This window comes from Nematostella vectensis, chromosome 10 (assembly GCF_932526225.1).
Source record: "Nematostella vectensis chromosome 10, jaNemVect1.1, whole genome shotgun sequence".
NCBI lineage: Eukaryota > Metazoa > Cnidaria > Anthozoa > Actiniaria > Edwardsiidae > Nematostella > Nematostella vectensis.
The window spans coordinates 14,466,491-14,490,133 of record NC_064043.1 but is presented as its reverse complement, the minus strand read 5'-3'; the positions used below and the strand labels follow the sequence as shown (position 1 = coordinate 14,490,133).

Sequence of the window (23,643 nt, the reverse complement as noted above, 5' to 3'; positions counted from 1 at the left end):
CGGCCTTTCAAAGTAACTTACCCTAAGCGCAAATTTTTATTTTAGCGAAAAGTTGTTGCACCATTTTCTTTTTCATGTGCGCAAGAATAAGACCGCACAAAATGTAGAAAAGGAGTGCGCAGAAATATTTGCGTCACGATAATTTACAGGCGTTTCTAGCAAAATCGAAGATACTTGTGAACACATAAACATTATACCACAATATGAAAAATACCACAATATGGAAGGTTGATATGTTTTATTAAAGAAAAACACGAAAACACTTCTATACATTTGTTTAAAATCCCGGAAAAAAGAGCAGCCAGTGAAAACTGGGATACAGCCCCCCCCCCTCCCTCACCCCTCTGGATGGAACACTATCAATAGGTATTTTTCCTAAGGTAAGCCAAATTTCACCAGAAGCATCAAAATCAGATCCTTGCTTTACCTTACAACATTTTGAAATCATCAATACATCATATACAACCATAATTACACAGATTGGACGATAACCAATTATTCAGATTTCATAGAAAGGTTGTAGTCATTTGTCAAACCTAAGATATGGGGCACCCGGCAGCCCTGATTCCCTCTTGGGGCAGACCCTCATATGCAACAGACATGTTGTAGAGTCTGTAGGGGGTCCCTACTCAAAAAGTCTTGTGGTTTCTAAGGGTACCCCCTGCCAAACCACCTTTTCAAGAAAAATGTAAAAAAAAATGTAACATAATATAACGTTATCAAGTCATCTATACCTGTGTGGCAAAGGAATAAACTTGTAACACTTGTTGTATAATGGGCATATGCCATAAGGTATTGCAAGCAGCCTAGAAAAAAAATAGTCTCGCCTAACTAACATTTTCAAATAAATTAAAGTCAAATACAAGTATACTCTCAATAAAGTAAAGTTTAGAATTGTCTCAAAAACTAGTGTATTAGAGCCTGGAATCATAAAGTTCATTTATCTACTAACAAAACCTGAATATCCATAACATTAGTACCTGTTAAACCAGTAACAACATGGTCCCGGCCATTCAAAAAATTGGAATAAAAAGTATAGGAGTCATTATTATCTATGAACTCTTGAGCACTAAGACCATGTTTTGTCGCTTCATTCACTTGACTGGGCGTCGCCAGTGCTCCTGCAGCAGGAGTTGGGCCATCCTGGCCATCCGTCCCAGCACTTAGGAATACCACCCCATCTTCCTTGGAAAATATTTGCGGAGCCTGTTGCATTAATAAGGCTGAGGAAAGCACCATCTCCTGATTGCGACCACCTTTGCCTGTCCCCTTAATGGTGACTGTAGTTTCTCCTGCGCCAATCACACACAGCGGCTTTTGAGCACCTTTGATTTGGTTTATCACGTTTTCACTGGTCAGGTCCTTGTCGGCCACAGGGGAATTGCCTGGAATGGGGTTTCCAGTGAGAGCGATGCTGGCAAGATTAGCAAAGGACTTGCCCACCTCACCTGCTTCACCTTCAAGTGTGGTTGATGCGATAATGGGAGTGTACCCAAGATTAGCTGCCTCTGCAGCTGCCGCCTTCACCGCTATCCTATTGGTCCCAACAAGGACATTGTGGACATTAGCAAACTCTCTATTATCTTGAGACTCAGGTTTTGGCTGGTCTGCCATTCCTTGTAAGTATTGCATGACAGATTTAGGAACCTTTTCTTCAGCCTTGAGTTTTCTAAATATTTCCAGGCAGTCACGTGGGTTGGATTGATCTGGAACAGTTGGTCCACTAGCGATAATGTCAAGTGGATCACCAATTACATCTGATAGGATAAGGGTGACTACCTGTGAAGTAGAAGAAATATAAAGAAGTTGCTGTGAACTTAATTCTATAACTACTTTTGAGTCAAACAATGCATGATGTATCACATTATAGGAAACAAAAAATTAGGTTAAATCAACATAAATTGTGAGGTCTTTGTCCATCAAATGAAAATGAGGCATAATAAAGGAAATAAATTTGATTTTTAAATTAATGTATATGGGGCTGGAGGGGCCTGATAAAGGAAATTAATTTGATAGGATTCTTGAGTCAGAGGATTTGATTTTAATTTCCTTATTCTGCTTAAAGTGCATCTGAAGGAATCAAAGCAATATCCTCCAAAATGGTTCATTCATTGATATCTCTAATCTCCTTATGCTATCACTTAAATTCAAAATTTTCACAATTTAAAAAAACTTTGATCTAACTGTAGCTGCTGCTAAGGAACAACATTTTGGTGTTGCAATATATTAGTCTTGTTTCAGTTATTGGTGAAAATAAGTGTTTTGTTCTTACAAAAAATAAAGTGACTTAAATTATACGAACTTTAATTTTAAAATAGCTCTTAGCTTTTGATTTAAGAATTCTACACGAATTGTCAAAGGAGGAGATGATTGTTAACAATACTTGACTGTTCAGACTTGACCACTTGGCTTTCTATGAATCCAGCCCTGGATCACGCAAGTTTCATAACCACATCAAAAATCTTACCTTAGCGGGATAGGCTAACTGTGCCAACTTCCCTCCCTTGAGTTTTGACAGATTTTTCCTGACAGTATTAAGATCAACAATTGTCCCTCCACTCGATGCTACAGCCTTTATTGTCTTGAGCTTCTCTTGTAGTGTAATAGCATCTATGGGTGACGGAAGTAATGCAGAGCCACCACCGGATATCAGGACCAAAAGGATGTCATTCTCTGTCACTTGAATTGCTATGTTCTGTATCTCAGTGGCAGCATACTGCGCCCTGTCATCTGGGAGATTGTGCTTTGCTCCCTCAATGATGTGGATAGGGCTTCCAGGTCTTAGCAGGGTGCTCTTGATAAAATCCTCATTTCCAGATTCCTGGACAAAATCAGAATAGAATGGTGTTTTTGTAATTCTTGCATGGTGCTTTTTGTTTATGATAATAAGGACAATATAAACATTATCTTGATTATTCCATGGACCACTACCATCTCTTTGATTTGTAAGCCATATAATATTTGATGGCCAAAATAAAAAAAAACATCTGTGAATCGTGAAAATTTTCATTATCTTTAATTCTCTATTATTTGATGATTGTCTAGGCTCATGAAGTAAGCAGAGAACCTCCGACATGCACACACATACACACCTACACCCCTTCCCTGAGCATGCCCATGGCCCTGAGGAAGGTCTCAATGAGAAAAACACTAAGAAATTAATTACCATTGTGAGTTAGAGGACGTGTAACCTAAGAGAAAATGGTCTGCTTAATGGGTGAACAAAAAGCCCCCTGCTTCAAATCCTGCCAAGAGGCAAGCAGTAGCCAGTCTGGGTCTGGGCTAAGTTGGAACATGACATCAGAAAACAGGAACTTTTTTTAAACAACCTTCCACAAGTTATTCCTCCTACAATGCCTTAATCTCATCCCTGCTGAGGAATCATACTACCAGTAAAGCAAGAATATGTCTAAACAAAATCATCATTTCCCCTTGTCATTTGTAGTCATCATCAACCTTTACACTTTAAACAATAAGTCTGCTATATACAATCAAAACATACCTTTATCATGCTAATTTAACTCTAACACTAGTACATTAAGGGTATTTTTTTAAACGCGGAGATAATAGCGTCAAATGGCTCTTACTTTAATAGCATCTTGGAGACCACAGGGAATGCTTGCGACGCCACGAATAATGTTGTGTCCGAGAACATCTTCGACTGCCCTAGCCATTCCAAGGACTGCTTTCCCAAATGCGACAACGTAGACGTTTTTATAAACCATATACTCGCTTCCTTGTACACGGAGTCTTGTTTTGCTGAGTGACAGCGCATTTTTCACCATTTCCTGTGGAGTTACGGCTTTGAGAGCCGAACGAAATATCCCAATTGCATCTGAACGAAGATTTGGAGAGTGAAATAGTCGTCGGGAGGAATGGAAGAATCGAATTTGTCGGTACATTTTTGGGAAAATAAGCAGCGAACTTGTCCAATTAATAATAAAAAGCTAAGCTAGTATCTAGGTTAACGTGTTGAAAATACAAGGCAAAGAAATATAAACGAAACTCGGAGAATTAACAAAATATAAGGCCCACTTCATCTAAACATTGAGACTGTTGTGACATTCTATATCAAAAAATTTAAAGTGGGGAGGGTGTTAATACAAAATGTCTATCCAAACTAATTTTCTATTCTGTGATAGTTTAGTCATTGAATTTTACACAGAAGGCTCATTTATTTCACATTCCCACCCTTAAAGGATATTTCGGTGATCAATTTAGAACGATCCAGTTAGATTTTAGACTATATTATTTAACTAGATTACCCCTCCCACCCATGGTTGAATAGAGGCCGATGTTCGGCCCAGTCCCTCGGTTAGTTGTGTATTCTCCTCACATGATAGAGAGTCTAAGTCAGGGCTCAAGCTCTTTACTTCTTTCCCGCTACATTGTTTGTTTTCTATGCGAATTCCTTTGTAGATGCGTTGCCCTAATGGCTGCCTAATTGTTGACCAATGCAGTTATCAAGCTATCCCCCTGATAACATGGATTTTCTTGTGAGCTGAAAGAGTTTGGCGCGGAAATTCGAAGAGAAAGTTGTGGGATCGCTTTCCAAGATGACTCAAGTAACTTCGTTCCTTCATATTGGGGATATCGTCTCCCTGTATGCTGAAGGAAATGTCACTGGTTTTATTAGCACCCTTGGGTAAGCTCTGAGGCCGTAGACAACTCACTGGAGCTCGGATTATCGCTATTTATGGCAAAAGTCACAGCCTTTGGCTTGTTCTTTTCAGACTAATTGATGATCGATGCGTCGTTCAACCTTGTGCCGGTGATCTTTCAAATCCTCCAAAGAAATTTCGCGGTATGTTTAATTCTTTCCTTTTTTAGAAACTTCCCTTAGATTATCTACACAATAGATTTAACAGCTCTCAGCTAAGCACTGTAAAATGAACCAAATTATAGTGTTTACTTTTTTTTTTGCAGATTGCCTCTTCAAAATTTGCCCTATGAACAGATATTCTGCCCAAAAACAGTTTTGGAAAGCAGCAAAACCAACCACTTCGGCAACAGACGCCGTCCTGTTAAAAAAACTTCACGTGAGTATAAGGAAGTCGAGTCTTTAGTTTTTTCCCGTAATCATTCACATTTCATTTGAGCTCCAATTGAGATTAAAATTTAGATGGGTGAAATGAATACATAATGGGACGCGCACACTTTATGATTAACTTATTCCTAATATAAGTTCGCGATATGGCGTATTGAAATTGGTTAATCTGTTTTTTATCCACCCTTTGAAAACGTTTAGTTTCGCCTATTGTGTACACTAATTTACTGTGCCGTGTACGAAATGGCTATTTGCATTTGCACATCTTTATCTACAACTGACTATTTCCACTCTGAAATAAGATCTCAAAGTTGCCTTTTTAATCCTATCAAATTCTGGCCTACGAAATGTCTCTAGCTAGGGGCATGGTCATCTATATATGACAGATAGATATCTATTTTTTTTTCAAAGTGACAGATATATGCAAAGAATGATTTAGATTTAATAGCTTATATAAATGGTAGATTCTAATTTACAGATATGCCTTGTTCCTTTTTTTATTTGCTATAGGGTGAAAGATTGTGTGATGTGATCATTTTTTCTTTTCTTTTATTGTTAATGGGAATATAAATGGAATAGAAAGTGGAACTGTGATTTTTTCTCAGGGAGGTGTCTCAAAATCATTTGCATTTTATTTGTTTACGTGATGGATAGAAACTTTGCTATTTGCTCATTGTTATCTCTTGCACTGCTTGATTACATGAAATCCAGGAAAATAAGTCTGAAATTTTGTGCATGTTTTGTCAATATCCCCTACTTCCTGCATACTCTAAGTCAGAGAGTGCCACAATATCTAAACACAACAATTGATATCTGCTTATATTAAAACAATACAATTTCTGACAGTGTTCTTATTATTTGTAAAATTGCTGTGAATATAACACTGGTATTCCAGGTATAAGAGCAATTAAATATTTGAGTTTACGTTGATTGTCTTTATTTTTCTTGTCATTAGGAAATATTAAAATGGAAGAGAATTTGTTTTTCCTTTTAAGTTATTTATAAGAATGTTATTCAATAGTGATAAGATTTTTTAATGTTTCATGCATTTGTAAAATGAGTAGGACATTACGTCAAGTTTGAGACCTATTTTGCTAGAGAAATCTCAATTTTTGGGAAAAAATAGGATTCACTATTTTCTGCTTTCCAGCTGAAGTTTTGTCTGTTTTACAAAACATTTATTATTCTGGCACATACTTATTTAGCATTTAAGTCCACATTCTAATTATATGCAAATATGCTGAACTACCATTGATTTAAAAACATTGCTTATTTTTACATAAAACCAAAATTATGTCCCACACATACCAATTCAATGATTTCATGTGTTGATAAAGTGGACCTTATGTTAGATTACAAAGTTCTGTGCTAGTTAAACATTCACTGGTTAGCCTCATTAAAGCTCCATCATACACCTACAGTACTCATTGGGGTTCCAAACAGACAACACATGAGTTAAATGGTCCACAACCCCAGACAAAGAAATATTTTTAATGAATGAATGACTGTGTAAAAAGAAACAATCTATTTTGATGACATAATTTTGTAGACCATGAAGAAATTTGAATTTTGAAATCCAGCTAAATGTTTTTTATGTCTATTTTTTTTAACCAAAACAAAATGTTCAAATGATTGGAAGTTTAATCACTAGGGCCTCATGTCTCATTAATCACATTGTGACTGCATTTGATAGTTTTGGATATAAAGCCCTTCCATCTCCAATAATTTCCCTCTTAGAGGTATATTAGTGATATCTTTCAGCTAGGAAAATGTTCAGAGCTATGGCAGAGAGACTAGTATTGTGTGATTACAACTTAAGAGGTTACAAGGAGACTAGGCACTGTGGATTTTCAAGAACAGTTATAGAGCATGTGCCATTCTGGTGATCAATTGTAAAATGTGAAACATTTATGGTAGTGAGAGATTATTCAAAAAAACATGGATAACGCAAATGTGCCAAAAAAACCTCAAGTTGCTCTTGGACTAGACGTGAAAAAATGACTTCCATTTCAATAAATTACCCATGCCCAGAGATAAGCTTTTGTCACATGAATGGTAATGAACTTGAAAAATTGACTCCAATCTAATACACTACTGCAATTCAAAATCAGGAATACAATTCTTCTTAGGCTCAGGAATAGGCTTGCTCTCTGGCTCAGGAATAGACTTGCTCTCTGGCTCAGGAATAGACTTGCTCTCTGGCTCAGGAATAGACTTGCTCTCTCTGGCTCAGGAATAGACTTGCTCTCTGGCTCAGGAATAGACTTGCTCTCTCTGGCTCAGGAATAGACTTGCTCTCTGGCTCAGGAATAGACTTGCTCTCTGCAGGACTTCCGGAACTACGCACTTGTGCGGAAGCGCGTAATTAGGCTTTCTCCGCGTAATCCGCGTAATCTACAAATTTCCGCGTAATCCAGCGTAATTTGGCTAAATTTTGAAAGACAAAACATTTAAGTGTACAGCTGATGCGTCTTTTAGGGTTCTCACCTATTTCTCGTAAAAAAAGAGAGAGATTCTTAGTAAGAGTGCGATATTTTGAACTGAATTTCTAAAACAAATAAAATGACTAGGCGTTCTTTGCTAAACCACGAAGGCCTAGGACTAATAATAAAATAAAAATTAACCTTTTCAAGTTATTTCGTGCTTTCCTTTGGTACAAAATGTAGTCTGGGCATAACAGTTGATATTCCTTGTAATTTAGCGCGTAATTCAGAAAAGAATCCCGCAAAATTTTGATTTTTAAAGAAAAATGTATTGCAAAATCCTGTGTAATTTAGCGCGTAATGATTGATTTTCCGCGTAACTTAGCAAAGAATCCCGCATAATTTTGAGTTTTTTTCCACGTAATTACATAAGCCCTGTCTCTGGCTCAGGAATAGACTTGCTCTCTGGCTCAGGAATAGACTTGCTCTCTCTCTCTTGCTCAGGAATAGGCTTGCTCTCTGGCTCGGGAATAGACTTGCTCTCTGGCTCGGGAATAGACTTGCTCTCTGGCTCAGGAATAGGCTTGCTCTCTGTCTCAGGAATAGGCTTGCTCTCTGGCTCTCTGTTTTCGCGTCTGAGCCGAAAAAATGTAATGTAACACTTTTCCAAGAGGAAGGATTTTTGCTTGGTTTAGAATTTAAAAAGGGTATGAATATGAAAAATTCATGTAAGGGTAATTATACACTAATACTCCATTCACACCAACTAAACCAGTTTAACCAAACTGGTTTAACTTGAACTGAGTTTACACTAACCTTGTTTTACTTCGAAGGCGTTCACACCAAAACTAGACTAGTTTTGCCTAAAAGATCCAAACAGCGCACGCTTGTGGCATCATTCCAGTGCAATGTCAGCACACGCACAGAAGACAGTTTGAAAATTAAATACTTTGGCTTCAAATTCTAACCAAAATTTACTTCATTATTCAGTGGTTCTTCTTTTTTAACTTAGTTTTTAGACACACATCTCCCAAATAATAATATTTTGAGTGTTAAAATGTAAGAGTTTGTGGTTTGTTGACTGGAAATGCACAAATTCTCCTCTCTTGTTTTTTTCTCATACAACCTTTCAGCCACTGCTAAACGTTTTTCTTGCTCCTTGCTTGATAAATTGTGCCTTTCCTCGTGTTCCCACGTTCGCCTCCTCTTCCCACACTCCTTTATCTGCCATCTTTGTTAGACAGGGTTTAAACTACCTCGCAAGGTATTTTAGTTTAAACACGTTTAAACCATGTTTAGTTGGGGGAGCGCGCGGTGTGAAGGGTCCAAATTCTAAACACGTTTAGTTAAACAACCTTTAAACATGTTTAACTTTTTGGTGTGAATGAGGTATAAGTTAAAGCTTCATGTGTGCTTTTGTAAGGGCCAAAAATACATAAGTGTCCTAAGCAGGAATGTAAGATTGTAGAATAAGCCCCCTCTCTCTATTAAGGCCTCCTATACCATTCAAGACAAAAGAAAAAAGAGACCTCCTGAGGCATATAGCTTTGACGGTAGACCATAATGTTACGATTTAGAGTATTTTATTGATATTGTCATTCATTATTTATGTACTTATTCACAATTTCGTTTTTTTCTTCCTTTTCTTTATTATTTTTTCATCTTTTACACATTTATTATTATTTTAATTTGAATATTTTCTTTAGGGAACATGTATGTAAGCTTTTCTAGTTGTGACAGCTTTTCCAATTGTGTGTTTGTTCAGCAGTAAAAACTTCAATGTTACTGATAATATTGCATCACCCATTTTTATGTTGTAATTGTTTTTCCTTCCTAAATTTGTCATTTTGTTACTGTTTTTTTTTCTCAAGATTTCTAGTTTATTTCTTGTTTAAATTTCTATTCATAGAGATTGTGTCTTCTCTGCATTTTGCAGTAAAGTTAAGACTTCATCCCTTTCAGTGTTTTGTTTTCTCTCATATTCCTCATTTCTATTTTATTGGAAATGGGAGATATAGTGGAGGAAACCTAAGTTAACCTTTCGATCATGCTCAGCGTTTACTAAAAATAAACTAATTATTGGCAATCTAGCTAGTGACTTTTAGCTTTATATTCATGCTTTTGATCTCTTCTTTTTGCAGCCTCATACACACTTTTAAACAACATTTTCTTTATTTAGGATATTTTATGCATAATTGTTAAGACATGTTTGCCAATATTTATAAATTTTACAGAAATCAAGCTGGCAGTTATGAATATTTATAAAGAGCTATATCAATTAAATTTTTATTTCATTATCCCAAGGTATCATTTTCTATTTTGGTGTTTAAATTGTTTCCTTTAGTATGCTGTATTTATATGGCCAGATTTATGTGCCCTTCAAGTTTGATGATTGTGAAGGGTTTATTTTCACTTTATAAATTCTCATTTCCGTTTTTTTTTATTATTGTTCAAATCCCCTTTTTGTTTTTCTAAGTAAATGCTCTTAAGCAAAGTAAATAGCTATCAAATTTAATCAAGTTGTTCAATTGGTGAATAATAGAATGTACGATAAGAACAAGCTTTGTAGCCATTTTATACTTGGAGAAAATATTGGAATTTGTTACATATCCAATTAAATGTACACTTGTTCCCTTAACTTCAACTGTTTTTTTTTTTGTGTGCATGTGATGTTTTTCTGCTTGAAGGGCAATGATTAGCTTGTGTATTTAGTGTCACATTTTTTATTGCATTGGTTTTGTGTCCTGGCAACAGTATTAAATTAAGACAAAAATAATTTCCCATACCTTTTTTCAGAGCCTATGTTTTATAGATTAAACTTGCTTATTTAATTTTAATTGTCAATGTGAAATTAGAAAATGTTTTTGTTTCATGTATTATTTTGTCAAGTTAAAAGGGCACTTGCATGGTGAAATATGTTATTTTAGCTCTCTCAATAAGAGGCAAAATCCTGCAGAATACGTACTTAAAATAACTATTCAAGTTTATTAAATTGCATTTGATCTTTAAGATAACTACAGTATTGTAGTTTGAATGCCTCACATTGTGTGGATAGAAAATAGTGCTTTTAGGTTTCAGAACAGGCTGTATATTATGCAAACATTGAATTGCATTAAAACACCAACCAAAATCCCTTTTACAGAGAATTGGTTTATTTTATTATGCTTGGGCAAAGTAATCGGGAATATTTTACTTGTTTTGTTGCACAGTTTTTGATATTTTATTTTTAATTTTTTTTAAACAAGCTTGAGAGTGCCCCTTAAAAAGTGAGCCTTTTACATTGATTACAAGCACTAGAAGAGACATTCCTACAATAAATGCAGAGACACCTGCATTTCAGACTGTTATTTTGTCTAGTATCAATAGATTTTCAGAGACTGTAGTTGTGTAGCCCATCATTGGGCTTACAATTATAAGCCCATAATTGGGCTTACAATTATAGACTCATAGGAACATTATTTGATGAATCAAATAAGGCTGCATTTAAACAGACAGAATTATCCTCCTCATTGAGGTGACAGGTTTCTCTTGCTTTGAAAATCTGTTTTAAAGAAATAATTATGCCTTTATTTTAGAAACAACGGCAAAAATATTGCAGCATAGTAGATTTCTGTATTTACTGAAGAAAAACAGCTCCAATGCAGAATTGCCACATGATATTTATTTGAACCAGATTGGTGTATTTAGTTCCCCCTTCTAAGAAAACAGATGTGCTAGGACAGGATCAAGACAGCTGAGTCATACAGTAGCTCTTGAAATGTTTTTACATATTCCTATATTATGGACAAAAAATACTAGCCTGTTTTTTGCAGGTTCTAACAGAATTCTGTATTCTATTTCTGTTATGTTTAGCTTCTTCTAAAGGAAATCTGTATTCCCTTTCTGTTGTGTTTAGCATGCTGCAGAACTTGAGAAGAAGCAAAATGAGAGTGAATACAAAAAGATGCTGAGTAGTGTTGTACAATATGGCAGTGTTATCCAGGTAAGATTCCAATGATTCAAATGATGCACTCTACCTCAAGAAGCAAAGAAAAGACTTAATTGCAATAGTAACCATCCCAATTTTGTTCGGATTATCCCAGTTTTACTTGAATTTCCTGTAACCCAACATCTTCTATGGCAATAGGATATCCAGATGTTTATCCTCTTTTCTGTTAATTATATACCCTTCATGTATATTTTCATCTCAGTTTCTGTTGAAGTAGAAACCAATTAACAAAATGTGAAAAAAATGGATTATCAATATCATCATCAGTTTTCTTTCATGATTTTATACAACCCTGAAAATGTGGGATATACTGAGGCTTGAGTTTTCTGTTGGAAACTTCTGTATAAGCTTAACGACAAGGGCTTTATTTTTCAAGCAACAGGCTCAGGTCTCAACTTCGTGTCATGTCTGCTTGTGAAGATAACAAGATACCATCTCAAGTGAAAGTGATTACCCACTAACCCTCATTCTTTCTGTTGTTAAGTGTGGGGAGTAGTCTGTATCTTTACTGACGAGTTGTCAGGTGTGTCTAATGCCTGAGTATGCCTACATAGATACTTTTGTTATAGAAACACATCAACATTTGAATGTCGCACCTGAATAATTCAATTCTTTAATCTTTAATAGCTGCTTCATGTTAAAAGCAACAAGTTCTTGACTGTAAATAAGCGGCTCCCTGCACTACGAGAGAAAAATGCCATGCGTGTCACCTTAGACCCAAATGGAAATGAGGTTGGTTAAAGAGGCCTGCCTGGAAAGTGCACCGCAGAATGATGCCATGTTAATAAAGGATGTGGGGTAGAGCAGTGTTAAGTGAAAAGTGAATGTGTTATACGGGTATGACAGGGTAATGGGGATATGTAGTTTATTCAACTCTAGATATCACTTTGAAGTAAAACTATCCTAGGGGTTGGTGAGACAAAGGTATGACTGGTTGGGTAATGTAAAAAGGGTTATATAAAAATTATGTGATTTGATGATTTCTAGTGTTATTTTATATGATATTTGCCTTGTTTCAATCCATTTCAGGGGTCTTGGTTCTATATTGTGCCATTTTATAAACTAAGAGCAGCTGGAGATAATGTGAGTTTTTTTTAAATTTGTCTCAAACCCTCGTCCCTTGAATCATGATAATCATGGTGATAAGTGTTTCATGCTAATGGTAACATAAAAGTTTTTGTGCCTTTTACCAATTTACCCAGAATTAAAAAAAAACTTTTAAAATTGAAACTGTCACCAATATTAAACAAAACGTTGAGTGCACAGAAATAAAAGCTTACCAAATAGATTAGAGCTGACTTTGTGGTGAAAATTACACACACAAAACTCATGTCCAACTTTTCTGAAACTTTTGGTTGAATAACGTGTTTTTTCCGAGGTTGTTGTTGGTGATATGGTCATTTAATTGAATGACATGTGTTTTTTCCTAGGTTGTGGGTGATATGGTCATTTTAATTGAATGACATGTTTTTTCCAAGGTTGTTGTTGGTATATGGTCATTTTAATTGAATGACACATGTTTTTTCCCAGGTTGTGGTTGGTGATATGGTCATTTTAAATCCTGTCAATGCTGGCCAACCCTTGCATGCAAGTAACCAAGAGCTTATTGACAACCCAGGGTGTAAGGAGGTAATCTAAATGTGAATAAAAATGCAATTTTTCATTTATAAATAACTCAGCTTGCTTACTACCTGTAATGTATTAATTCTGAAATTACTTTTTCTGTTGTTTTGGGACTCCTATGGAAGTCAAAAATACAAGAGAACAAGCTGTCTCTCTTTTTTGCAAGCCACAGAAATCCTGAATTCTCAAATCTTACTAGAAAGCAAGCTAGCAGTCTTTGAATAGATCTGTGACATTTATTCTCCTTAGGTGAACTGTGTGAACTGTCAAACTAGCTGGAAAATTTCCCTCTTCCTCTCTTATGACGAGAATGATGAGGACATTCTTAAAGGGGTAAGAGTAAAAACATTCACTCACCTGAGCTTAGAAACAATGTTAAAAAGGGCCCATCTCGCCATTATTTTATGCTCCTGTTCAATGGCGAGTCACACAAAGCATCCATTTCCATCCGCTAATTCAAGCATTTGACTAAGATATTTTCAATCAAGTATAGTCAATATCAGACTTTATTAGTTATTTTGAAGTTTCCTTGTGAATAAACCGTTGTATTTTCAATGATAAACAATAACAAAGGAGTGGCGGTTGATCAACATTCCTTAACACCAATCATATTGATCATATCTAAAAGCATGGTATCTAATTGTATAGCAAAATAATATGTGTTTGTAGGGAGATGTTGTACGCCTCTTCCATGCTGAGCAAGAGAAGTTTCTTACCTGTGATGACTTCAAGAAAAAATCCTATATCTTCCTCCGAACCACTGCTAGGCAGACAGCCACCTCGGCCACCAGCTCAAAAGCTCTCTGGGAAGTGGAGGTACCTACTACCCTACCTGTATCCCACCCACTAACCTACCCACCTTCTCAGAGGCAAAGCCACCCATGCATGCTACCAACAATCAGGGGCAACCCACCCACTAACAATCAGGGGTAAAGCTACGCACTAACAATCAGGGGTAAAGCAACCCACTAACAATCAGGGGCAACCCACCCACTAACAATCAGGGGTAGAGCCACCCACTAACAACCAGGGGTAACCCACCCACTAACAATCAGGGGTAAAGCCACCCACTAACAATCAGGGGCAACCCACCCACTAAAAATCAGGGGCAACTGACCCACTAACAATCAGGGGTAGAGCCACCCACTAACAATCAGGGGCAACCCACCCACTAACAATCAGGGGTAAAGCCATCCACTAACAATCAGGGGCAACCCACCCACTGACAATCAGGGGCAACCCACCCACTAACAATCAGGGGCAACCCACCCACTAACAATCAGGGGTAAAGCCACCCACTAACAATCAGGGGCAACCGACCCACTAACAATCAGGGGCAACTCACCCACTAACAATCAGGGGTAAAGCCACCCACTAACAATCAGGGTAACCCACCCACTAACAATCAGAGGTAACCCACGCACTAACAATCAGGGGTCAAGCCACCCACTAACAACCAGGGTAACCCACCCACTAACAATCAGGGGTAAAGCCACCCACTGACAATCAGGAGTAAAGCCACCCACTAACAATCAGGGGTAAAGCCACCCACTAACAATCAGGGGTAAAGCCACCCACTAACAATCAGGGGCAACCGACCCACTAACAATCAGGGGCAACTCACCCACTAACAATCAGGGGTAAAGCCACACACTAACAATCAGTGGCAACCCACCCACTAACAATCAGAGGTAACCCACGCACTAACAATCAGGGGTAAAGCCACCCACTAACAATCAGGGGTAACCAACCCACTAACAATCAGGGGTAATCCACCCACTAACAATCAGGGGCAACCCATCCACTAACAATCAGGGGCAACCCACCCACTAACAATCAGGGGTAAAGCCACCCACTAACAATCAGGGGTAAAGCCACCCACTAACAATCAGGGGCAACCCACCCACTAACAATCAGGGGCAACCCACCCACTAAAAATCAGGGGCAACCCACCCACTAACAATCAGGGGTAAAGCCACCCACTAACAATCAGGGGTAAAGCCACCCACTAACAATCAGGGGTAAAGCAACTCACTAACAATCAGGGGTAAAGCCACACACTAACAATCAGGGGCAACCCACCCACTAACAATCAGGGGTAACCCACCCACTAACAATCAGGGGTAATCCACCCACTAACAATCAGGGGCAACCCATCCACTAACAATCAGGGGCAACCCACCCACTAACAATCAGGGGCAACCCACCCACTAAAAATCAGGGGCAACCCACCCACTAACAATCAGGGGCAAAGCCACCCACTAACAATCAGAGGTAACCCACCCACTAAAAATCAGGGGTAAAGCCACCCACTGACAATCAGGGGCAAAGCCACCCATGCATGCATACCCCTTGGCCCACTAGGATTGCACTTTCCTTGAAATGGCAGGCCATGCCATCTGGGCCCTTTTTACATGACTTGGCCAATTTTGTGCAACTGTAGCTAAGGGATGTTCAAGTGTAGGAGGTAATGTATTCTTTTTACACCAAGTGTGTAATATATCCCCCACAGCACCCCCCTTGGGATAAGGATCTTACCCCCACAGCACACTCCTTGGGGTAAGGATCTTGCCCCCACACCATCCTCCTTGGGGTAAGGATCTTACCCCTATAGCACCCTCCTTGGGGTAAGGATCTTACCCCCACACCATCCTCCTTGGGGTAAGGATCTTACCCCCTCAGCACCCTCCTTGGGGTAAGGATCTTACCCCCACAGCACCCTCCTTGGGGTAAGGATCTTACCCCCACACCATCCTCCTTGGGGTATGGATCTTACCCCCACACCACCCTCCTTTGGGTAAGGATTTCAATCCCACACCATCCTCCTTGGGGTATGGATCTTACCCCCACACCACCCTCCTTAGGGTATGGATTTTACCCGCACACCACATGGATCATTTTCAAACATTTCTGTTTTCAGGTTGTGCAACATGACCCCTGTAGGGGAGGGGCAGGGCATTGGAATTGTCTTTTCCGGTTCAAGCATCTCGCAACTGGAGACTATCTAGCTGCGGAGGTAAATCAGCTAGCCTGCTAGGCAGCTCTTATTTGGTCATAATTATTTAGAAATGTTTTGTTTTCAACTATCGGGAATCCTGTGGCGTGTAAAGGGACGACGAGCACTGGGTCGGCTTGCATGCTGAATTCCTTTGTACCCACGGCCCCAATGAACTTCGGCATTTTCGAGCTCAAAAAAACTGCTTAGAATATGCACAAATGAGAGCCGGCTAGCAGACTGTAAAGAAGCTTGCATTCAAACCCAACTAGCACATGTGTATTTTAAAATTCATTTATGTTCAAGTATAATATATCTCCTGTGTTTCTCGAGTTAGTGATATCGGGAAAGTGTTTTTGTAAAGAAAAAAGCCGAGCACTTCTCTAATGTGCTTTATTACTTTTATTATCGACTAACGGTAAAAGAAAGCTTAAGATTTGTAAAAAATTACACCGACCTTTGAAAGTAAAATAATCTACCGACCAATCTAAGCTTAAAGGCGAAACCTTCTAGTGTCCAGGAAGCCTTTTAAAGCAAAACATTTAATCCTAATTGACGGTCGTTGTTAATAGGCAGCGACCAGTAGTGGCCGCTACCACTACTATGGATAAAACACGCCTGATCATGTCTCTATTTATTTACCTTACAGGCTGACGATGACAACACCAAAGACGCTACTCGACACAAACTCAAGGGGAGTGACCCCGTCTTCCACCTCGTCCCAGCCCCTCACGGTAACGACATCGCCTCCATCTTTGAGCTTGACCCTACGACGCTGACTCGCTCTGACTCACTCGTCCCCCGGTGCTCCTACGTGCGGCTTCGTCACCTCTGCACAAACACGTGGGTCCACTCCACAGGAATCCCGATTGACAAGGGAGAGGAGAGGCCGGTTATGCTGAAGGTGAGTTCATTTCTGGATATCATACATTCGTAGGCACATGTTCTCACGTTTGCCCTTATTTGTTAAGACAATAACAAAAGTTTTTACTTCCAGTCGATAACGAACGTTCTGGCGGGCCGACGGAAACATCAATTGCCGCCGTAGATTATCATGCACATCCTCGACAAAACTTTCAATAGACACAATGCTTTTACAGAGAGTGAATAGTCAATCACAACTCCTTTTCGTCATAAATTTTATAGCATTTTTTATAAATATTCTTTTGGCAGTAATTGAAAATGTGTCGGAGTCAAGATCCAAGGAAAACAAATAAGCATACAACATGCGTGATCTGTTTGGCTTAAGGAATGAGATCGTTCAATGAAATATGAACATATTAGTTGCGGACCTCACTTTCAAAAAGAAGTCAAATGACATAGTCAAGTCATGGATTTCTTTCCTTTATATATTTCTCAGAGAACAAGAAAGACTAAATAGAAGATATTCAAACGGTCGACTGCGCATTTGGGGAATTAGGTTGTGCGTTTTTTTCGAAGTTACAATAACTATACCAAAATCTTTTAACTTTTTCCATGAACCCACCCTTACTCCCCTGCCTTTGTTGATAGTATAATGGAAAAACAGTTTGAAATAGGGGATTAAGCCAAACAACATAAGTGCACCAGAGATGAAACTCGTCTTGGGTATTTAGCTTTGTGAAACTCCTATGCTCTGGTTTACCCGCAACAGTTTGTGGGGTGAAGGTAAAACAGTAGCCAAAAAAAAAAACATGTTAAATACAGAGCAGTTTTCCCGCTCTTATTTTACGTATCTCTGTGCTGTTACTTACGTGTCGTAATATGTGCTTCCCTATCCATATTTCTCTAAGTTTTCCACTCAATTAGATCGGTACCGCGAGCATCAAAGAAGATAAGGAAGCGTTCGCGATCGTTCCCGTCCCTGCTTTGGAAGTCAGAGATCTCGACTTCGCTAACGATGCAAGCAAGGTCTTGGGGACTTTTGCAAGCAAGCTAGAGACTGGGAACTACACACAGCACGAGAGAAGGTATATATACTGCTTTGTGAGACTCGAAGCTATACACAATACGATAGAAAGTATGTAGACAGCTTTGGGAGACTGGGAACTACACACAGCACAAGAGAAGGTATGTAGACGGCTTTGGGGGATTGGGAACTATACACACCACGAGAGAAGGTATATAGACGGATTTGGGAGACTGGGAACTATACACAGCCAAGAGAAGGTATGTAGACGGCTTTGGGAGACTGGGAACTATACACAGCACGAAAGAAGGTATGTAGACTGCTTTGGGAGACTGGGAACTATACACAGCACGAAAGAAGGTATGTAGACTGCTTTGGGGGACTGGGAACTCAAACAGCACAAGAGAAGGTATGAAGACAGCTTTAGGAGACTGGAACCCAACACGAAGTATTATGTAGAAGAAGTAAATAGACAGTTCCACTGTCTTGTGTGTAATAACTCATAAAAGTCCCTCTACCTAGGCAGTACGATGTATGCCGTGCAGGTTAACTGTCTTGTGTCCAATGGTGTATGTACAGGTTTGTGACGCAGCTCTTGACGGACCTGGTTTACTTCGTGACGGAGCATGATACAGGAGGCGAAGATGTGCTGAACATTCAAGTACAAGACCCCAACAGAGACAGGCAGAAACTAATGCGGGAACAGAACATACTCAAAGAGGTCAGAAGTACCCCCCCCCCCCCCTCTTACCCTGGGTGGCAAGAGACCGTCACATCGCCCAAGACCCAAACGCATGTCCCAAACGATATTGTTAAATACATTGAGAGTTTCTCACAACGCCGGACACCAGAAGACGTGACGAACAAATACCGAGGCCACTTGGCTTGTTATCGTAGACTTGACTTTGTTACCCAGAGTAAACATTTCCTTGATGTTTGGATGTAATGATCAGCTCACACACAGACTTCAAGACCGATTTGCTCTACTTGATGTTGAACACCCAAGCACAACATCCCTTTACCGAACAATAAGCGACTAATAAGCACTAAGAAATCACGTGACCTTTGGTGGTCGTCAAACTCCAACGTGTTCTGACTTTTAGTGACAAAATAACAACAATAAACAGCAACCTATTCAGCGCTTGCGAATCAGTCAGAACATTTCTCTGCCTCTCTGTGTCTTATGTCAGTTGTACCGGCGCTCTACATATAACTGCTAGTACTATGTGTCTCTGCCGGAAAATCTGTCGAAAGACTGAATTACAGTCACATTGCGGTATCTCAAAATGACACGTTTCCCCTTCTAGGTGTTTCATCTGCTCAAGGCTCCATTCACTGACAAAGGAAATGGTCCGATGCTACGTATTGAAGAGCTGTCTGACCAGAGGAACGCACCTCTCAGGCACATCTTCCGGCTCTGCTACCGCGTGCTGCGTCACTCTCAGCAAGATTACAGGAAAAACCAGGTAACGTTACCGCGTAATGTGCCACGCCCAGTTACATTTGGCAGTTAAACCTAGGTACATAAGACTAATACAACCGCTTACAATTAGCCTGATTGTTTTAAAGAGTGCCTTTGTTGAGTTTATTTTAGCGCTAGAGGCATTCAATTCTCAAATAAGTAAAACTCTTGTGAGCCTTTGTTGAAACGCTAAAAAGCTTACCTGATTGCTGAGTTACATATGACGCACGCACCCTTCTCCTTCTATCCAACTTGCGCGGGGCACTATGGGTATCTCTTGGCTCGTAAAGCCCTAAGAAATGGTTCGGTGCGGGCTTGAGGTTTGGCAGACTATCAAAGCTTTCTTTATTGAGGATGGCACTTTATATCAATGATTAATTGTACTATCCTGCGTAGATCAGTAACAAAATGTGTAGTTTAGTTTAGACATGTTCGGATAGACTTAATAGACAGGCAAGGGTTTCTGAACATATAATTCCACCCGTAAAAGTATATCGCCAAGCAGTTCGGCTTCATGCAAGCGCAGATGTGTAGTTTAGTTTGGACATGTTCGGACGGACTGAATAGACAAGCAAAGGTTTCTGAATATATGATTCCACCCGCAGGAGTATATCGCCAAGCAGTTCGGCTTCATGCAAGCACAGATCGGATACGATATCCTTGCCGAGGACACCATCACAGACCTGGTCCATAACAACCGGAAGCTGCTCGAGAAGCACATCACGCGCACCGAGATCGAGACGTTTGTCAGCCTGGTGCGCAAGAAGAAAGAGTGCAGGTAGTGCGTCTGTCTATCCGTCCGTTTGTCTGAAGTCTATCCGTCAGTTTGTCTATCCGTTCATTCGTCTGTTTGTCTATCCGTTCATTCGTCTGTTTGTCTATCCGTTCATTCGTCTGTTTGTCTATTTGTTCTTTCGTCTGTTTGTCTAACCGTCCATTTGTTTGTATATCCGTTCATTTGTCTGTCTTCCCATCCATCCGTATGTTTGTCTGTCTATCCGTCCATTTGTCTGTTTGTCTATCCATCCATTTATCTGTTTGTCTATCCGTTCATTCGTCTGTTTGTCTATCCGTTCATTCGTCTGTTTGTCTATCCGTTCATTCGTCTGTTTGTCTATCCGTTCATTCGTCTGTTTGTCTATCCGTCCATTTGTGTATCCATCCATTCGTCTGTTTGTCTATCCGTCCATTTTTTGTTTGACTATCCGTTCATTCTTCTGTTTGTCTATCCATCCATTTGTCTGTTTGTCTATCCGTTCATTCGTCTGTTGGTCTATCGATCCATCCGTATGTTTGTCGGTCTATCCGTCCATCTGTGTCTTTCTGTTTATTTGTGTATCTGTTTGTCTGTCTATCTGTCCACTTCTCTGTCTATCTCTCCACTGTCTGTGTTTTTCTGTCTACCTGTTCGTCCGTATTTGTGTCTATCTGTCTATACGTCTGTTGGACTGTCTACCAGTCCGTCTGCGTGTCTTTCTTTGTATCTTTCTGTCCGTCTGTCTGAGTGAATGTCTGATTCTGTTCCCTTGTCTGTTATGAAATAACACTAGAATAACACTAGTGATGTTCGCGCGGCGATTGGTCGGAAACTGAAGGGGAACAGAGTTTGTTATCAGTTACGAAGATTTTCTTGTTTTGTCTTTGTGTAGGTTTTTGGACTACCTATCCGATCTTTGTGTATCAAACCACACAGCCATCCCAGCAACTCAGGAGTTGATCTGCAAGACTGTGCTGCACCCCTCCAACTCTGATCTTCTCATAGAGACAAGGTACAACTAGTCGTGGTTACGAGCATCTTTCCTATAATTCCCATTTGGCCATTTTTAGATACTGATTCGCTTGTCAGCATGGGAGATGTTTTACTGGTCTGGGAGATGGTAGAAATTCAAACGCTTTGTAACCTTACATTTATTCGCTTGCCAAGATAAAGGGGGAGGGTAGAATTTCAAACGCTTTCTAATCTTGTCTTAATTCGCATGCCAGAATAATGGAAAGAGATGTGTTCCTGGTCTGGGAGAATGTACAAATTCAAACGCTCTCTTACCTTAGCTTTATTTGCTTGTCAGGATATTAGAAGGAGATGTATTCCTGGTCTGGGAGAGGGGAGAGAAGATGAAGGCTCAGAAGGACATTGCTAAAGGCGTGAAGATGATGGTCAAGGAAGACATCAAAATACTTGACTACTACCGGTAAGATGTCGAGATGATGGTCAAGACAGACATCAAAATACTTTACTACTGGTGAATGATACTACGATGGCCCGATTTAGCTGGAATAGCGAAAAATAGGTTAACGATATGATGGCGATTATTTGTTAAATGTTTGATATGGTTTTCGGTTAAGGCCAGTCCGAGGGCGAATAGGTTAACTCTGACGTTGGTTTTATTGCAGATACCAGCTGAACTTATTCTCTCAGATGTGTCTCGATCGCCAGTACCTTGCCATTAACAGCATCAGCAAACAACTCGACGTCGACCTTATACTAAGGTGCATCCTTGTGTATATTACCCAGAGGGCACTCCCCTTGTCACATTAGCTCGTGAAAACCCAAAGGGGTAACAAAGTTGGTGTGGCCTACATCAATTTTGACGCCTAAAAGATAACAAAAGGCTCGGTTTCTATATGTTAGACCCTAAGGACCCTAGGGAACTTAGACCCTAAGGGATAGCAGCTAATTTAAAACAGACGAGTTATCAATTTTATGAATTATTGAAACTCGCCTAATACATCCTTTGGGATAGCAGATTTTCCCGAAGGAAATTTTCTAGAAGACCCTTAGGGTAAGAAGAGCTAATATGTCATTTTTGGGATGGAGTCACCGCCCGAGGTATTGTATAAGGTTTGAGTGATTAGTGTCATCTAAAACTGCTGATTTTATTACAAAACATCACCTTTTTAAGGGATCATGAAATTGTTAACCTCGTGTTGTAGGTGTATGGCGGATAAGGAGCTGCCATGTGATCTGAGAGCGGCGTTCTGTCGCCTGATGCTCCACATGCACATAGACCGGGACCCTCAAGAGACCGTTACACCCGTGAAATATGCGCGACTTTGGAGCGAGATACCTACAGAGATGACCATCCATGTGTGAGTAGCATCTGTCAATCAATCCACCAATTAATTAACTTATCAAGCGATTGATCAATCAATGACCATCCATGTGTGAGTAGCATCAGTCAATCAATCAATAAACCAATCAATCAAGCTATCAATCAACTAATTAATAAACTAATCAATCAATTGATCAATCAATGACCATTCATGTGTAAGTAGCATCAGTTAATCAATCAATAAACCAATCAATCAAGCTATCAATCAACTAATTAACCATTTTATCATTCAATCTATCAATGAATTACCATCCATGTGTAAGTAACATCAGTCAGTCAATCAACCAATCATTCAACCTATCAATCAATCAGTGACCGTTAATACGTAAGTAGCATCAGTCAATCAGTTACCCGATTGTATCCCGATTGTTACCCGATTGTATCCAGCTTCATCAACACTATAGTTTTGTGTGCTTGGAGGTTAAAGCCGCATTGTCACCAGTTTACTTCCGGAGGTCCGACGGAAACCTCAACCGTTAAAAGGCAAAAGATTCTATTAGAATCCGAGATATTTTACAGGCCATCCGCTCTAAATTATCAATCACATCCTCAAAGAAACTTCCAATAAACACACTGCTTTCAATATTTTGAAATATTTTTCGCGTTTTCCGTTAAAAATCATCGGAGATTGTTACGTAATCGACCGGAAGTAAACTGGTGACAATGCGGCTTTAAGAGACCCACGCGATCCTTTGCTGTTATGAGCTGATGGAGGACTTTTTTTGTCTCCAGCTACGACCAGCACGAGGCAGTCGGGGAGGAGAGGGAAGATATTCGCCGGAGATTCGAGGGAGTCATCCAGTTCGTGGAGAATTACCTGCATAACATCAGCAGTAACGTGTTCTCCTTTAGCGACAAGGAACAGAACAAGCTCACTTTTGAGGTCAGAGGTCCCATGTCAATAAGGATAAGTCCCAGGGATACAGGGGGGTCGATTGCGTCGATATCTAAATCGCTTTTTGAGGATATAGACCCCTTTTTGAGTAATAGTAATAATTAGTCTCATTATTTGGAACAAAACAACAAATAAAATCCAACCCAGGGCGAAAATCTGCTACTCTAATGTCTTCTGTGTCCTTATCCGAAGAAAGGGTTTCAATAGCTCTC

The 23,643-nt window shown here is 39.5% G+C and overlaps 2 protein-coding genes across 5 annotated transcripts in view; one reads left to right on the top strand and one right to left on the bottom strand.

The window, feature by feature from the left end:
• Positions 1 to 221: 221 nt before the first annotated feature.
• On the bottom strand, positions 222 to 4,078 carry LOC5509428 (glycerate kinase). The gene is made up of 3 exons (XM_001629904.3): positions 3,588 to 4,078; positions 2,468 to 2,821; positions 222 to 1,779 (listed from the first exon to the last, which is right to left on the bottom strand). Exons 1-3 carry the CDS (start codon positions 3,900 to 3,902, stop codon positions 937 to 939), a joined length of 1,512 nt encoding a protein of 503 aa, XP_001629954.3. The 5' UTR covers positions 3,903 to 4,078; the 3' UTR covers positions 222 to 936.
• Positions 4,079 to 4,320: 242 nt separating this feature from the next.
• The window catches only part of LOC5509439 (inositol 1,4,5-trisphosphate receptor), a 49,813-nt gene continuing 30,490 nt past the window's right edge, over positions 4,321 to 23,643 (top strand). For all 4 annotated transcript variants that reach the window (XM_048733191.1, XM_048733189.1, XM_048733190.1 and 1 more), the window contains exons 1-20: positions 4,321 to 4,645; positions 4,734 to 4,804; positions 4,927 to 5,039; positions 11,366 to 11,452; positions 12,086 to 12,190; positions 12,488 to 12,541; positions 12,989 to 13,087; positions 13,331 to 13,414; positions 13,751 to 13,897; positions 16,002 to 16,097; positions 16,726 to 16,980; positions 17,865 to 18,025; positions 18,544 to 18,685; positions 19,272 to 19,430; positions 20,032 to 20,204; positions 21,076 to 21,195; positions 21,493 to 21,615; positions 21,818 to 21,913; positions 22,358 to 22,513; positions 23,269 to 23,419. In XM_048733191.1, coding sequence (XP_048589148.1) covers positions 4,557 to 4,645; positions 4,734 to 4,804; positions 4,927 to 5,039; positions 11,366 to 11,452; positions 12,086 to 12,190; positions 12,488 to 12,541; positions 12,989 to 13,087; positions 13,331 to 13,414; positions 13,751 to 13,897; positions 16,002 to 16,097; positions 16,726 to 16,980; positions 17,865 to 18,025; positions 18,544 to 18,685; positions 19,272 to 19,430; positions 20,032 to 20,204; positions 21,076 to 21,195; positions 21,493 to 21,615; positions 21,818 to 21,913; positions 22,358 to 22,513; positions 23,269 to 23,419 — 2,481 coding nt within the window. In that variant the 5' untranslated portion in view covers positions 4,321 to 4,556. The remainder of the gene's footprint in view (positions 4,646 to 4,733; positions 4,805 to 4,926; positions 5,040 to 11,365; positions 11,453 to 12,085; positions 12,191 to 12,487; positions 12,542 to 12,988; positions 13,088 to 13,330; positions 13,415 to 13,750; positions 13,898 to 16,001; positions 16,098 to 16,725; positions 16,981 to 17,864; positions 18,026 to 18,543; positions 18,686 to 19,271; positions 19,431 to 20,031; positions 20,205 to 21,075; positions 21,196 to 21,492; positions 21,616 to 21,817; positions 21,914 to 22,357; positions 22,514 to 23,268; positions 23,420 to 23,643) is intronic.

Excerpts from the sequence above, each read along its gene's own strand:
- LOC5509428 (XM_001629904.3), bottom strand. The coding sequence starts at position 3,902 with ATGTACCGACAAATTCGATTCTTCCATTCCTCCCGACGACTATTTCAC. Across the intron at positions 2,822-3,587 it reads GTCTCCAAGATGCTATTAAA|GAATCTGGAAATGAGGATTT; the intron begins GTAAGAGCCATT and ends GATTTTGTCCAG. Across the intron at positions 1,780-2,467 it reads AGTTAGCCTATCCCGCTAAG|GTAGTCACCCTTATCCTATC; the intron begins GTAAGATTTTTG and ends TCTACTTCACAG.